General features: G+C 32.0%; 1 protein-coding gene across 3 annotated transcripts in view; it reads right to left on the bottom strand.

Moving 5' to 3' along the window:
- LOC127714109 (adenylate cyclase type 9-like) overlaps positions 1 to 12,256 on the bottom strand; it is a 33,513-nt gene extending 21,257 nt beyond the window's left edge. For 2 of the 3 annotated variants that reach the window (XM_052220084.1, XM_052220086.1), the window contains exons 1-2: positions 12,202 to 12,256; positions 10,462 to 11,959 (exon numbers count right to left, since the gene is read on the bottom strand). In XM_052220084.1, the coding sequence (XP_052076044.1) occupies positions 10,462 to 11,908 (1,447 nt within the window). In that variant the 5' untranslated portion in view covers positions 11,909 to 11,959; positions 12,202 to 12,256. Of the gene's footprint in view, positions 1 to 10,461; positions 11,960 to 12,066; positions 12,153 to 12,201 lie in introns of those variants that run through there. The other variant, XM_052220085.1, reaches the window with a different exon arrangement.
- Between the last annotated feature and the right edge of the window lie 614 nt (positions 12,257 to 12,870).

The following is a 12,870-nucleotide window of genomic DNA, read 5'->3' as shown; positions in this document are numbered from 1 at the left end:
TTCCAGTGTGTGAAATTGATTCTAATACATTTACTGCATTTACAATCAGTTCTCTTTCCCACCCAGTTCCCCCATCTTTGTCCGTTAAAGTTAATAAAAATGTTTATACACTTTTATCAGTTGATTGTAATTGTAAGTCTTATTATGATCTTGTAAATGAAACAACTGCAACACGTCCACTTTATAGGGTGGACAGTGTGGACAAGCTAGAAGGTTTGCCAAAGCCTGTGCCCACTCCCAAAGTGGGTAGGTGGAAATTTTTTTTTTTGTAAAATATGGTTCTCTATCTCTTAAATCTTTGGACCCCAACCCCCCACACACACATTAAAGGCTGGATACCTGCCTGATCTTTATTGGAATACAACTTTCCAGTTCTTAATTCATTAATTTGAGGTGTTTTTCACATCAAAAATGTATTTTTTTACTTTAGACCTACATAAAATTTGCTGTTTGCTAACACACATGCCACATGCAATTAACCTGAGCACAATAAACTCTTGATGAACAATGTTGTAAAATTTGTTGCAAATGTTAAATGTAATTTGAGTTTTGTTTGTCACAAGCTGTTTTCATGCTTTTATGACAGTAAAGATTATTATTATTTTAAATATACACTATAATGTCAGTACATTTTGTACTACTGGTACGTTGAAAACCTGTTACCATTTTGAAGCATGTGCAACCACTGGTATGTATACACAAACAATAGTTAATTCTATCTAAATTACAATGTTCATGTGTATATCAATAATTTTGACCGTAAATTATAATCGTTTGATCTAAATGTAAATAAATTATATTTATTGTAAATAAAAGAATTGATTGAACATTTAATTAACTGATGAGGTCAACATAAAACAAGAATGTGTCCATAGTACATGGATGCCCCACTCGCACTATCATTTTCTATGTTCAATTTCTACGTGAAATTGGGGTAAAAACTCTAATTTGGCATTAAAATTAGAAAGATCATATCACAGGGAACATGTGTACTAAGTTTCAAGTTGATTGGACTTCAATTTCATCAAAAACTACCTTGACCAAAAACTTTAACCTGAAGCAGGACAGACAGACGATTATACGGACGAACGAACAGATGCACAGACCGAAAAACATAATGTCCCTCTATCGTAGGTGGGGCATAAAAATGTAGAAATTGTTCTTGTGTACTGAACACTATATATAGGGCAGTGATCATCACATCTCATTACAAAATGTTTTTTGATGTTGTGTTGGATTGACGTCTGATTGATATATTCCTCACATTGATACATTTTGTCATTTCAAACTGTCAATGGTGAGAAAAGTGGTTTATCAAGTGGGAATAACCTTGAGATGGTCCCTCACACCATGCCATTAGAAAAAGATAAAGTGTGGAAAGGCATGATGTTGTTTTCTTTCATCATGATCATGTAACATTTGAACATACGTACATGTACAGTACATGTACCTAGGAAAAATTTGTAAGGGTTCCGCGGAACCCAGTGTCTCGCCTACTTTTTCTGTTAATCGCAGGCTCAACAAAAATGAGGAAGTAAATCAATAAAAATATTCTTCTTGATACTATCTTTTGATTGTAAGAAGCTTCTGTCCAAGTTTGGTAAAAATCCAGGATAGTTTATGAATCTAATAAATGTTTAAAAACTTAAACTGCAGACTGAATGTAATGTTAACTGGAAGAAAACAAAATTTCCTTCTAGATACTAGCATTTGATCATAAACAAGTTTCTGTCCAAGTTTGGTACAAATCCAAAATAGTATAAGAAAGTAATTAAAATTTTAAAAACTTTAACCACAGAGTGAATATGTTGTTTCCCAGCAGAAAATCTAAGTCCATTTGAAAGTAAAATACAGAAAAAATGGATCTATTTTTTTACAAAATTTTCTTCTAGATACTATCTTATGATCATAAACAAGCTTCTGTCCAAGTTTGGTACAAACCCAGGACAGTTTAAGAAAGTTATTAAAATTTTAAAAACTTTAACCACAGAGTGAATGTAATATTTCCCGGCATAAAAACTAAGTCCATTTATAAGTAAAATATGGAAAAAATGGAATTTTATTTTTACAAAATTTACTTCTGGATACTATCTTATGATCATAAACAAGCTTCTGTCCAAGTTTGGTAGAAATCCAGGATAGTTTATGAAAGTTATTAAAATTTCAAAAACTTTAACCACAGAGTGAATATTTGTGGACACTGCCAACGACGACGACGACGGAATGTAGGATCGCTATGTCTCGTTTTTTCGACTAAAGTCGAAGGCTCGACAAAAAAATGAGTTTAGAGCCTGTATTTAATATTTTTACAAAATCCTAGGTTAAATCTGAGTGGCCTGTTGGAAAACATGTTACAGCACCGTTTTGACTCATACTTCAAATAACAAGGACAATCGAGTTGGTCATTTTCAAGATTCAAGTTTATTTTTCAATAACATTAGCTATAGACAGACAACGCCTACTACTTGATGGCAATTGTTCATGTACAATAACCTTTCAGGCCTGCTTGGTGAGATAAATATTACTGTAAATTCAGAAATTATTGCGAGGTTCTTATTAATGCGAATAATGCGACTGGGTGAGTATCGCAATAATAAGAACTCGCATTCTGATAACTAAAATATAGACCTGTATGCACTTTTTTTTCTAAATCGCAATAATAAAACTCGCATTTTTGTCCATTCTTGAAAAATCGCAAAAATAAATTCACGCAATAATTTCTGAATTTACAGTACTTTTAGCAATCAAATTTTCTTCAGAGTGAGACAGACAAAATAATTACATTTAAGAGATTTACTATTCTACTTCCTCATCTGACATTTATATAAATGTTAATATAGAAATATAAAACAAAAGCTACTTCTTTAATGAGATTGTATACTATCCCCTGCTTATTGAGACATGAATATATATACAGACGAATTTACTGAAATGTCTAAAGCCATTATACCTAAACTTCATGTATCTTTTTTTAATTGAAATGGGTGTGCTAGAATTTTTTAAATCTTATAGTTTCTTGAACGCATGAGCATAAATTAAACAGTTTCCTGATTGAAAAATCTAAAGCATCATGATCTTTTTCCTATTAAACATGTACAAATAATGTATAAGGCAAACTTAATGCCAGTAATTGAAAAATATTTCAGATTTTGATTAAAATTTGGAATATAAAAATTCGTAAAGGTTCCGCGGAACCCAGTGTCTCGCCTACTTTTGCTGTTAATCGCAGGCTCAACAAAAATGAGGAAAAAAATTAATAAAAATATTCCTCTATATACTATCTTTTGATTGTAAGTAGCTTCTGTCCAAGTTTGGTAAAAATCCAGTATAGTTTATGAATCTAATAAATGTTTTAAAAACTTAAACTGCAGACTGTATGTAATGTTAACTGGAAGAAAAACTAAGTCCATTTATAAGTAAAATACGGAAAAAATAGAACAAAATTTTAACAAAATTTCCTTCTAGATACTAGCTTTAAATCATAAACAAGCTTCTGTCCAAGTTTGGTACAAATCCAGGATAGTTTAAGAAAGTTGTTAAATTTTAAAAACTTAAACCACAGAGTGAATGTAATGTTAACTGGCAGAAAAACTAAGTCCATTTATAAGTAAAATACGGAAAAAATGGAATTTTTTTTTTACAAAATTTACTTCTGGATACTATCTTATGATCATAAACAAGCTTCTATCCAAGTTTGGTAGAAATCCAGGATAGTTTAAGAAAGTTATTAAAATTTCAAAAACTTTAACCACAGAGTGAATGTAATGTTTCCTGGCAGAAAAACTAAGTCCATTTATAAGTAAAATACGGAAAAAATGGAATTTTTTTTTTACAAAATTTACTTCTAAATACTATCTTATGATCATAAACAAGCTTCTGTCCAAGTTTGGTAGAAATCCAGGATAGTTTAAGAAAGTTATTAAAATTTCAAAAACTTTAACCACAGAGTGAATGTAATGTTTCCTGGCAGAAAAACTAAGTCCATTTATAAGTAAAATACGGAAAAAATGGAATTTTTTTTTTACAAAATTTACTTTTGAATATTATCTTATGATCATAAACAAGCTTCTGTCCAAGTTTGGTAGAAATCCAGGTTAGTTTAAGAAAGTTATTAAAATTTCAAAAACTTTAACCACAGAGTGAATATTTGTGGACGCCGCCGACGACGACGACGACGACGACGCCGCCGACGGAATGTAGGATCGCTATGTCTCGCTTTTTCGACAAAAGTCGAAGGCTCGACAAAAATGAGAAGATTTGGTATGATTGCCAATGAGATATATTACTGTCTACCAGTAACCAAATGATGTAGAAATTAGCAACTATGTCTATTTATCACTATACAGCCTTCAACAATGAGCAAAACAGGTACTCACTGGCAGCATACATATGTATAGCAAGCTACAAAAGGCTCCAAAATGATAAATGTAATACAAATCAAACAAGAAAACTGACAGCCTGATTTATGTATTTATTTATACATTTAGAAATTAGATCTACATTTAGTTGCACTGCATCTGAATATAGAATAAATATATAATTCTGCCTTAACATGCTTAATGGCAGAAATGTAAAATTTTAAAACTCAGGACAAGGACATGTTTCATTCTTGGAACATTTACCATAAAAGTTTAAATCTAATGGAAAAGTCTACGTATTTTTCTTGTTATAATGTGACACTTGAATTCACATAGTCAGAAATATTAAGGGATTAAAAATTTACATGATTGACTTAACATTCTGAAAACTAGGTAATACAACTTATTTACATAAAACCAAACATACTCCAAGTGTGAAAATCAAACCAAATATTTATACAGCGATCAGCAATTTATTATAAGAAAATTAATGGATTTGAGAAACACATATTGTTAGAACTTGATTGGTCATGTTCAGAATCTTGAAACAAAATGTGTCCATTAACTAACAATCATATCTTACAACTCATATTAGCACATTTCTTTTTACTTCAGAAAATATTGATAAAACAAGAATGTGTCCATCCACTCACACTATCATTTTCTATGTTCAGTGGACCACGAAATTGGGGTCAAAACTCTAATTTGGCATTGAAATTAGAAAGATCATATCATAGGGAACATGTGTACTAAGTTTCAAGTTGATTGGACTACAACTTCATCAAAAACTACCTTGATCAAAAACTTTAACCTGAAGCGGGACAGACAGACGGACGAATGGACGGACGGACGAACGAACGGACGCACATACTGAAAAATGTAATGCCCCTCTACTATCGTAGGTGGGGCATAAAAATTAGATTTTTTTTTCAAAAAGGGCATACAAGTACTGCAAGTTACTGTTTACAGAGAAATATATCTTCAATGGACTTTTCAGGACTAACAATTTTGAAAACTTATTCCTCTCATAAATGCAGTGATTTAATTTCAATTAAATTTGATGATGACAAATTATGTGTTATCTTTTATTTCCTTATTCAAATTAGTAGTCTACCATCCTGTTGGTACAATGTAGCTGCAAGTACTGCACAGTTTTTTTTATTATGTGCTTTTATGCTATACATGTACATGTATGGTCTATATACATGTAGGCCTTGGGGTTGGTTTGTGTAGAAGTAAGACAGGTTTAAACCCATCAAATTTAGGAATTGCAAAAAGGCAGCTAGCGATCTCAATCATATGTAGTTCTTAGTTCTTATAATTTATGTTTGTTTTTGTTAGAACCCTTTAAGTCCATTTTATCGGAGGAGTCATGTGTTGCCGAGGTCAGTTGTGCTGTCCAATATTTTTTATTATTCCTATTACACCTTTTATCATGTTTATGTATTACTTATAAATTCTCAATTACTTTGTAAAATTTACAAAAAACATCTTATTCAGCAGAAAAAACTTGGAAAGTCCAGTAGAAAATCTACATGCAAATCTGTCCTTTTCAATTTTATTTCCAAATTTTACTAGATACATTGAATGCAGTTGTTGCACTAAATATATTTGTATTTATATATATTAATTACACACTATTGCTTAATTTTTATAAATTTGTACTCATCATAGGAAAGCTGAATTTAACTGATATATTTGGTCCTGCATCAAAGTCACTGTCAGATGATACATACATGTACTTGCATACAGTAGCATGCCACACTATGTGTTGGATAATCAAACTATAATTTGGTTCTAGTAGAAAGAAAAATTGTTTAATGACATCATTAATTAAATTTAACTTACTTATCATTGGATTGGCACATGAGCAAAATGGCAGATGTCACATGTGAAGCAGGAACTGTCTAAGCCCTTCCAGAACACCTGAGTTCACCCCTGGTATTTGCTGGGTTTGTATTGCTCAGACTAGTTGGCCATGGTGTGTCTTTGATTATACCATTTGTACACTATATAGATATCTTCTTACTTAGTTATTATATTTTGATCATGCACATAATTTAGGTAGAAGCTGATGTCGGCAAAATAACCTGATTTAAATTTAATCAAATAATTAACATTTAAACAAGGAATCATGTACTAAAATATAACAGCTGTTCAATAAGCAAATAAGCCAATACCAGCAATTGTTATAAAAAGTACATGTACATGTTTAGTGAAGAACTGGAAAAATAATTAGGAATATGTACAAGAGTCTTTCAAACTCTGACAGGTATCCAATGAGAAAAGACAACTACTTCATCATGTTCATATATTTATACAGATACATGTACATATAACCCCCATTTCATACTTTCTCTCATAATCCTACGTACTCATCAAATATTATGATATATAATAAAAATAAGGAGATGAGGTATGATTTCCAATGAGACAACTATCCACCAAAGTTCAAATAAAGTGGATGTAAGCAATTATAGGCAACCGTACAGCCTTAAATAATGAGATAAACCAATACCATATAGTCGGCTATAAAAGGCCCCGATATGAAAAGTATGAAACAATTCAATTGAGGAAACTAATGGCCTAATTTATAACAAAACAATGAACAAAAAACAAATATGACAGACATGAACCAACAACAACCACTGAACTACAGGCTCCTGAATATAATCATGATAATAATGAATCCACAACTGATGAAAACCCTCAATCAAATCTGAAGGCAATCTAACAATAAATGAACATGATATCAAGACAACATAACATGACGACAACTCGATGGACAGGTCTAAAACACTATTGTACCTCTACTTAACTTTGAAGCCTTGGACATAATAAAGATTGACTTTCTAAAGAGATTTTGAGAATGTGAAAAACGCTGTCAATTACAGCTTCACTTAATCTTATCTTTTACTAGCCTTTCAGACAGAAAATCAATGTAAAAGCATCTGTATAAAACCTATATATAATTGGTCTGCTACAATGATCTCATCAATAACTTGTCCTTGATTCAAAATAAGTATCCTATGGGTTTTGTCACCACTTCAATTCCTGAACAAAAGCAACAGTCTGTCATCACTTTACCATGAACAAAAGCATCCCATCAAAACTTTTCGTTCGAGAAGGTCAGTGACTTTCCCACATATGCCCAATCATGGAGAACCTCAAAATCTTATTAAGATATTGAAAATAATCTGTAATAAGAACTATTCATGACCTGATAATACAAATTCTTTGGAAGTGATAGAAGTAATAGAGCTACCACAATGTCTCCCTTTTGCGTAAGACCTCTTGACAGGTCAAAGGCAGTTCAATAGTGCATACAAAATCTATACTAATCAACCGTAGTAGGAATTATGATAACATTACTTTAATAGCTGAAGCCAGCCCCCCCTTTTGTAAGAAAAAATTGGTTGATTATATAGGGAATCACTGAAGCATGACTGGAGCAGGCCCCCCTTAGGTCAGTCAGTGGGCCTCCCCTTACAAAAAGTTCTGGATCCGCCACTTTATATACTTGTTTATTCATGATTAAAAATGAAATATTATGATTTAGTTTAGATGTAATGTAATGTAAAAATGATAATTACCAGAGAGTAACCCTGGATTTCTTGTAAAAAATAAAGGGACCCTTCACTAGATTGCTGGACTAGTGAAGTAAATTGTTAACAGCCTGCAATATATTGTTGAATAAAAAAAAAACATTTGTAAGTCATGTAAGTGTAAAACAATATGAAACTCGAAAAATAAATTATGGAAAGGAGAATAGTTCATTTTCCAATTATCAACTTTAATTGGTTACAATTACATGTATATGAAATGAAAATTCATAAAATCATAAGTACATTAAAACCATTGACATCTTTAATTCTCTAACCATAATATGAATTAAGTGCATGTGCATACATGTACGTGTACATCTTTGCCAGCTAGTACATGTCATGCATGTATATACATTTGTACATTGAAAATACTACAATTGACATATACATGTACTAGTGAAAATAATTACTTATATACATGTATATATAACACTGGAAATTCCACTTTCTAAGTGCAATGAATCGGTTTTTTTCTCTGAGCATATTCAAAGCCAATAGAAAAAAAAAATGTTTCCAATATTCTCCAATTGAAACTTTTATAAAACCTGAGTCATTCAAAACTTGAAGATGCACTGTTCCAATGTAGATTTTGACCCTGATCATACCAAACTTGTATTGGAAAAATATAAAGGCTTTTTCAGCAAAAAATGTCATATATATCTTTTGAATGACTAAATTTAAAGAGAATTCAAACAAATTATTTTGTACATATGTATGTGTATCATTTATTTTTCCGAGGACCTTAGCAGAGGATAGATAGAGAACTTTGGTGGATAGTTGTCTCATTGGCAATCATGCCTCATCTCCTTATTTTTATATAGTTAAATACAAGCTATTTTTGTGTAACTGTTCCTAGTACAGCACCTTGTCAATGTTTCCCATGTTTAATTCTGGTTTTTTATTGTTCGTTTCTGGTTTCAGGGGGTGTGTTTTTTTTTTTTTCGTTTGATTATCATGATTATGATTTCATCATGTTTATTTATATTATCATTTGTCAGCTGCACATTGAACTCAGTTCCAACTTGTCTTAACTTAAGGTAATACAGTTGTACATGTACAAGGCTCACCTTATCATGTTATCTCTTGTTTTACAATGAAAACCTCCCAGTCTATATTTTTTAAACATGTTACTGTGGATTCATTTATTTTCGTGGGTACCAATTTTCGTGGATTAAGGAAAATTGGCATGTTCGTGGATATTTTATTTCGTGGTTTTTGACAATGTCTGCATACAAGCCTATAGTAAATTTACCATTTGTTGTACTTTTTATTTCGTGGTTAACATATAACCACGAAATCCACGAAAATTGGTATCCAACGAATAATAATGAATCCACAGTATATGTAACCAGGTAACTGTTGGCTTGCTGTCTCATTAGGATTTATCTTGACTAGATAAGGTCATTTCATGTACAAATGTGTATGCATGTACAAATTCTATACATGGTTTTCCAAAATATATATTCTAAATTATTAATTTTATTTATAGTACACTCTACATACATGTACATGTACATGTACAAATGTACAATGTTGTGAGTGACTGAGGGTGTTGGTTGCAAGGATATTTGATATAGATACACGTAGGTATATAAATATAAAACTGAAAAATGTTCTACATTCTCCAGTCATTTGGTTCTGCAGAGAATAAAATACATGTATTTGAAATGAACTTTATCATCTGAATTAACACTAGCATGACTAGTATTCAAATTTAGTCATGTTAGTGCTTTCATCCTTCGAATATTCCTGTGAGCGATTAATGACAGCACTATCCTTTAATTATAATGTTGGCATTAATTTCAATGTTGATTTCATTTCTTTATTATATATATATATATTATTTGCATTGCAATAAACTATTTATCATTATACATGTACATGTATATCTGTAAATTTTGCAAACTTTTAATACAAACATGTAGACATCTGAAGGATACATGTAGTTCAAGCCTGATATATATTCTTATTGCATATTGGTAAATTCAGGTCTCCAATAAAGGGATCTTTAAAATTTAGTTAAAGACACTAAAACAATACGTGTACATGTACCAAGTGATGAGCCGTTTGCCTTTTCTTTTGCTTTTTAATACCTAATAGGTAATTAATATATACAATGATGAATATACATGTACACAAAAATGTATATTCAAAACAAACTAAATACACATTTTGTGTATGCATCGCATGTACATGTATCAATGTACAATGTACCAGGCATTAGAAAAATAACTTCCACTAAGCAATGCCAAAAGATACATTATTGTATTTCATTCTTTTAATGTAGCAATTTAATTTCATTGGTTCAGATTTCGACGCCAAAAATTTTTAAGAGTTCCAAAATTGTGACTAAAAAAGATGAAGATCTAAAATTTCTAAATTGTGAGTTCTTTCTTGCAATTATTGAGCCCCTGGAAAACTGTGCACAAGGATTCTTGATTACAGAACTTCAAAAGCAAAAACAAATTTAAATCTAAATTTTCACGTGATTCATTTACCTTGAACAACAGGTCCCTCTTCAACTTCATATTCATCTTTTAAAAACTTGTACGATGCATCTGAAATGTGAATTTTCCCAGGAACTCCTGAAGATTCCATGGTATTAGCAAGAGTGACATCATTAGACCAGACATCGAACTTGAACCTCCTTGTGCCAACTATACCACAGAGAACAGTACCAGTATGAACACCTACTCTCATGTCGACTGATTCATTATTATCCTTATCAAATTGCTTTATAGCTTTGATCATACCAAGCCCCATCTCTACACAGCATTGAGCATGATCTGCCTTTGGTTCTGGACAGCCTGACACGCAATAGTAACAATCACCCAATGTACTAATTTTTTCACAGCCACACTGAGTACACAAGGCATCAAACCTTCCAAACAGATCATTCAGGAGACCTACTAAATGTTCAGCTGTTTTATTTGAACTCATTTTTGTAAAACCAACAATATCAGCAAACAAAATGCTAACATCTTCCATCGAACTCATATTAAATGGTCGGAAAATTATCTCTCCCTTCTCATGATGCTTATGTTTTGAATTGTGTTTCTTCTCTCTTCCATCATCAACTTCTTCATCTGGGTTACTACGCTGTGAATCCATCACTTCCAATGCCACTTTCGGAGGCATAAGTGAGTGGATCATTTTTTCTTTGATCTGCTTTTCAACTTGTAAATCTCTTTTTGCCATTACAGACTGGCCTATTTTCCAAAAAGTACTACGACGTGTAACTTGAGACATGACAAATATGTGAATGCCCATGATATGAATACACAAATGTAGCAAAACTTTGCCAACAATAAATGTTACGGACTGCATGTCTTTATTCTGAAGTACAACGAGTACTTCATATAATATTGAATGTGTCACACCTATTCCAATGGCAACGAATAGTGGCATGGGCAATACTGCATACATGATTAATAACACTTCTATTGATGCAGTAAAACTACCCATTGTTGACAAGTCTGATTGTGCATATATAAACTGCACAAGTATTGCTGCACACAACACAACAGTCAGGACTATTGAAGTATGTAAACAAAACCTTTCATAAAAGGTTGTGTAACTAAACCAAAGGATAAGTGCTACAAATCCCAACAGAGCTAAAGTTCCGCCTAAAAAATATGTCCACTTATCACTTCTTGTAGTTCCAAAGAATACACACCAAGCGATACAAGCTATGATAATATAGAAGAGCGCATATTGAAATCGTTTCCGTGTCTGTGGAAGGTAACTTTTCCACTGTTCTTCCTCTAAAGCATTAGAATCAAATTTTGGGTTCCACCAGCTTCCAGATGCACGTTCAAAGAGAATTGGCCAAGAACCCCTTTTAGTTGGAAGGGAAGTCCCCGTGATTCTATTTTTAGCTTGGTATTCGATGTCCAGTTCAACTGCATCCTTGTCCTGCTCATAGTGTGCAGAGTTTTGGGCCATTTTTGTTTTACCTGAATTAAATCGAATACTATCCCATTATGTTGTCACAACCTACAAAATACACACATATATGTTATGCACCAGTAAAATTATTTAATAAAATTATCAAAAAGCGTAAATAATTTTTTGACAGTTTCGAAAACATTACTTGACCTTACCATGTATCGGCCATTTCCTTTAAAATATACAATACTTTGAGAACTAAATCGTACTTTTGTGAGATTAAAGGTCCTTTAATTCTTCACGCATGAGATAACTTTTTGTGGATGTGTGTGTACGATCATTGACATTACCTTGCTAGAAGATTTTGTAAATCCATCGTGTCGGTCTCAAGCGGCTGAGTGATTGAGATCATCCAGTGGGAGGCTGCATTAAAAATAGAACAGCCGAATACACATAATCAATGATCAATGCAATGTTGATAAACTTGACCTGTGTTTAATACGGTGTGTACCACTAGTATATTTACACTGAGAAAAAAGAAATAAATAAATTAAAAAACCTGAACTTCTCATATTCCTCAAACATGTCAAAGACGTTATTCTGTGTTTTGAAAATCTGTGATTCGTCCATTTTCAAAGACATAATTATAGTTTACAGTCAGTGTGGCATGTTTTTATATATTTTGCATAACAACAGATAATAATGCAAACGCTTCAACGGATGAGAGAAAATAAAATAAACTATTGATTAGGCATCATTATTTTAAGTAACTCTTAACAAGGAGGCGGCGGCCGCGTTTTGTTTACAAGATAAAAATTCTGATACTGAATTTTGTTCTGATCTCTGAGGTTCTGATAAAAGTATACACATATGTGTCATTTATACCGGGATCGAGTTAACGATATTCGGATCTATAAGTTTCCCTTTTTAATACATATTTATTCCTTGTTCATATCATGAATTTTAACTTATTTACGGCTGAACTTGAACAAGTCACGATACCGTCTTGACTGGCATTC

Source organism: Mytilus californianus, unplaced genomic scaffold (genome assembly GCF_021869535.1).
Source record: "Mytilus californianus isolate M0D057914Y unplaced genomic scaffold, xbMytCali1.0.p SCAF_9, whole genome shotgun sequence".
In the NCBI taxonomy this organism is placed as follows: domain Eukaryota; kingdom Metazoa; phylum Mollusca; class Bivalvia; order Mytilida; family Mytilidae; genus Mytilus; species Mytilus californianus.
The sequence above is the reverse complement of the archived record's forward strand: the minus strand, read 5'-3'. Positions and strand labels throughout refer to the sequence as shown.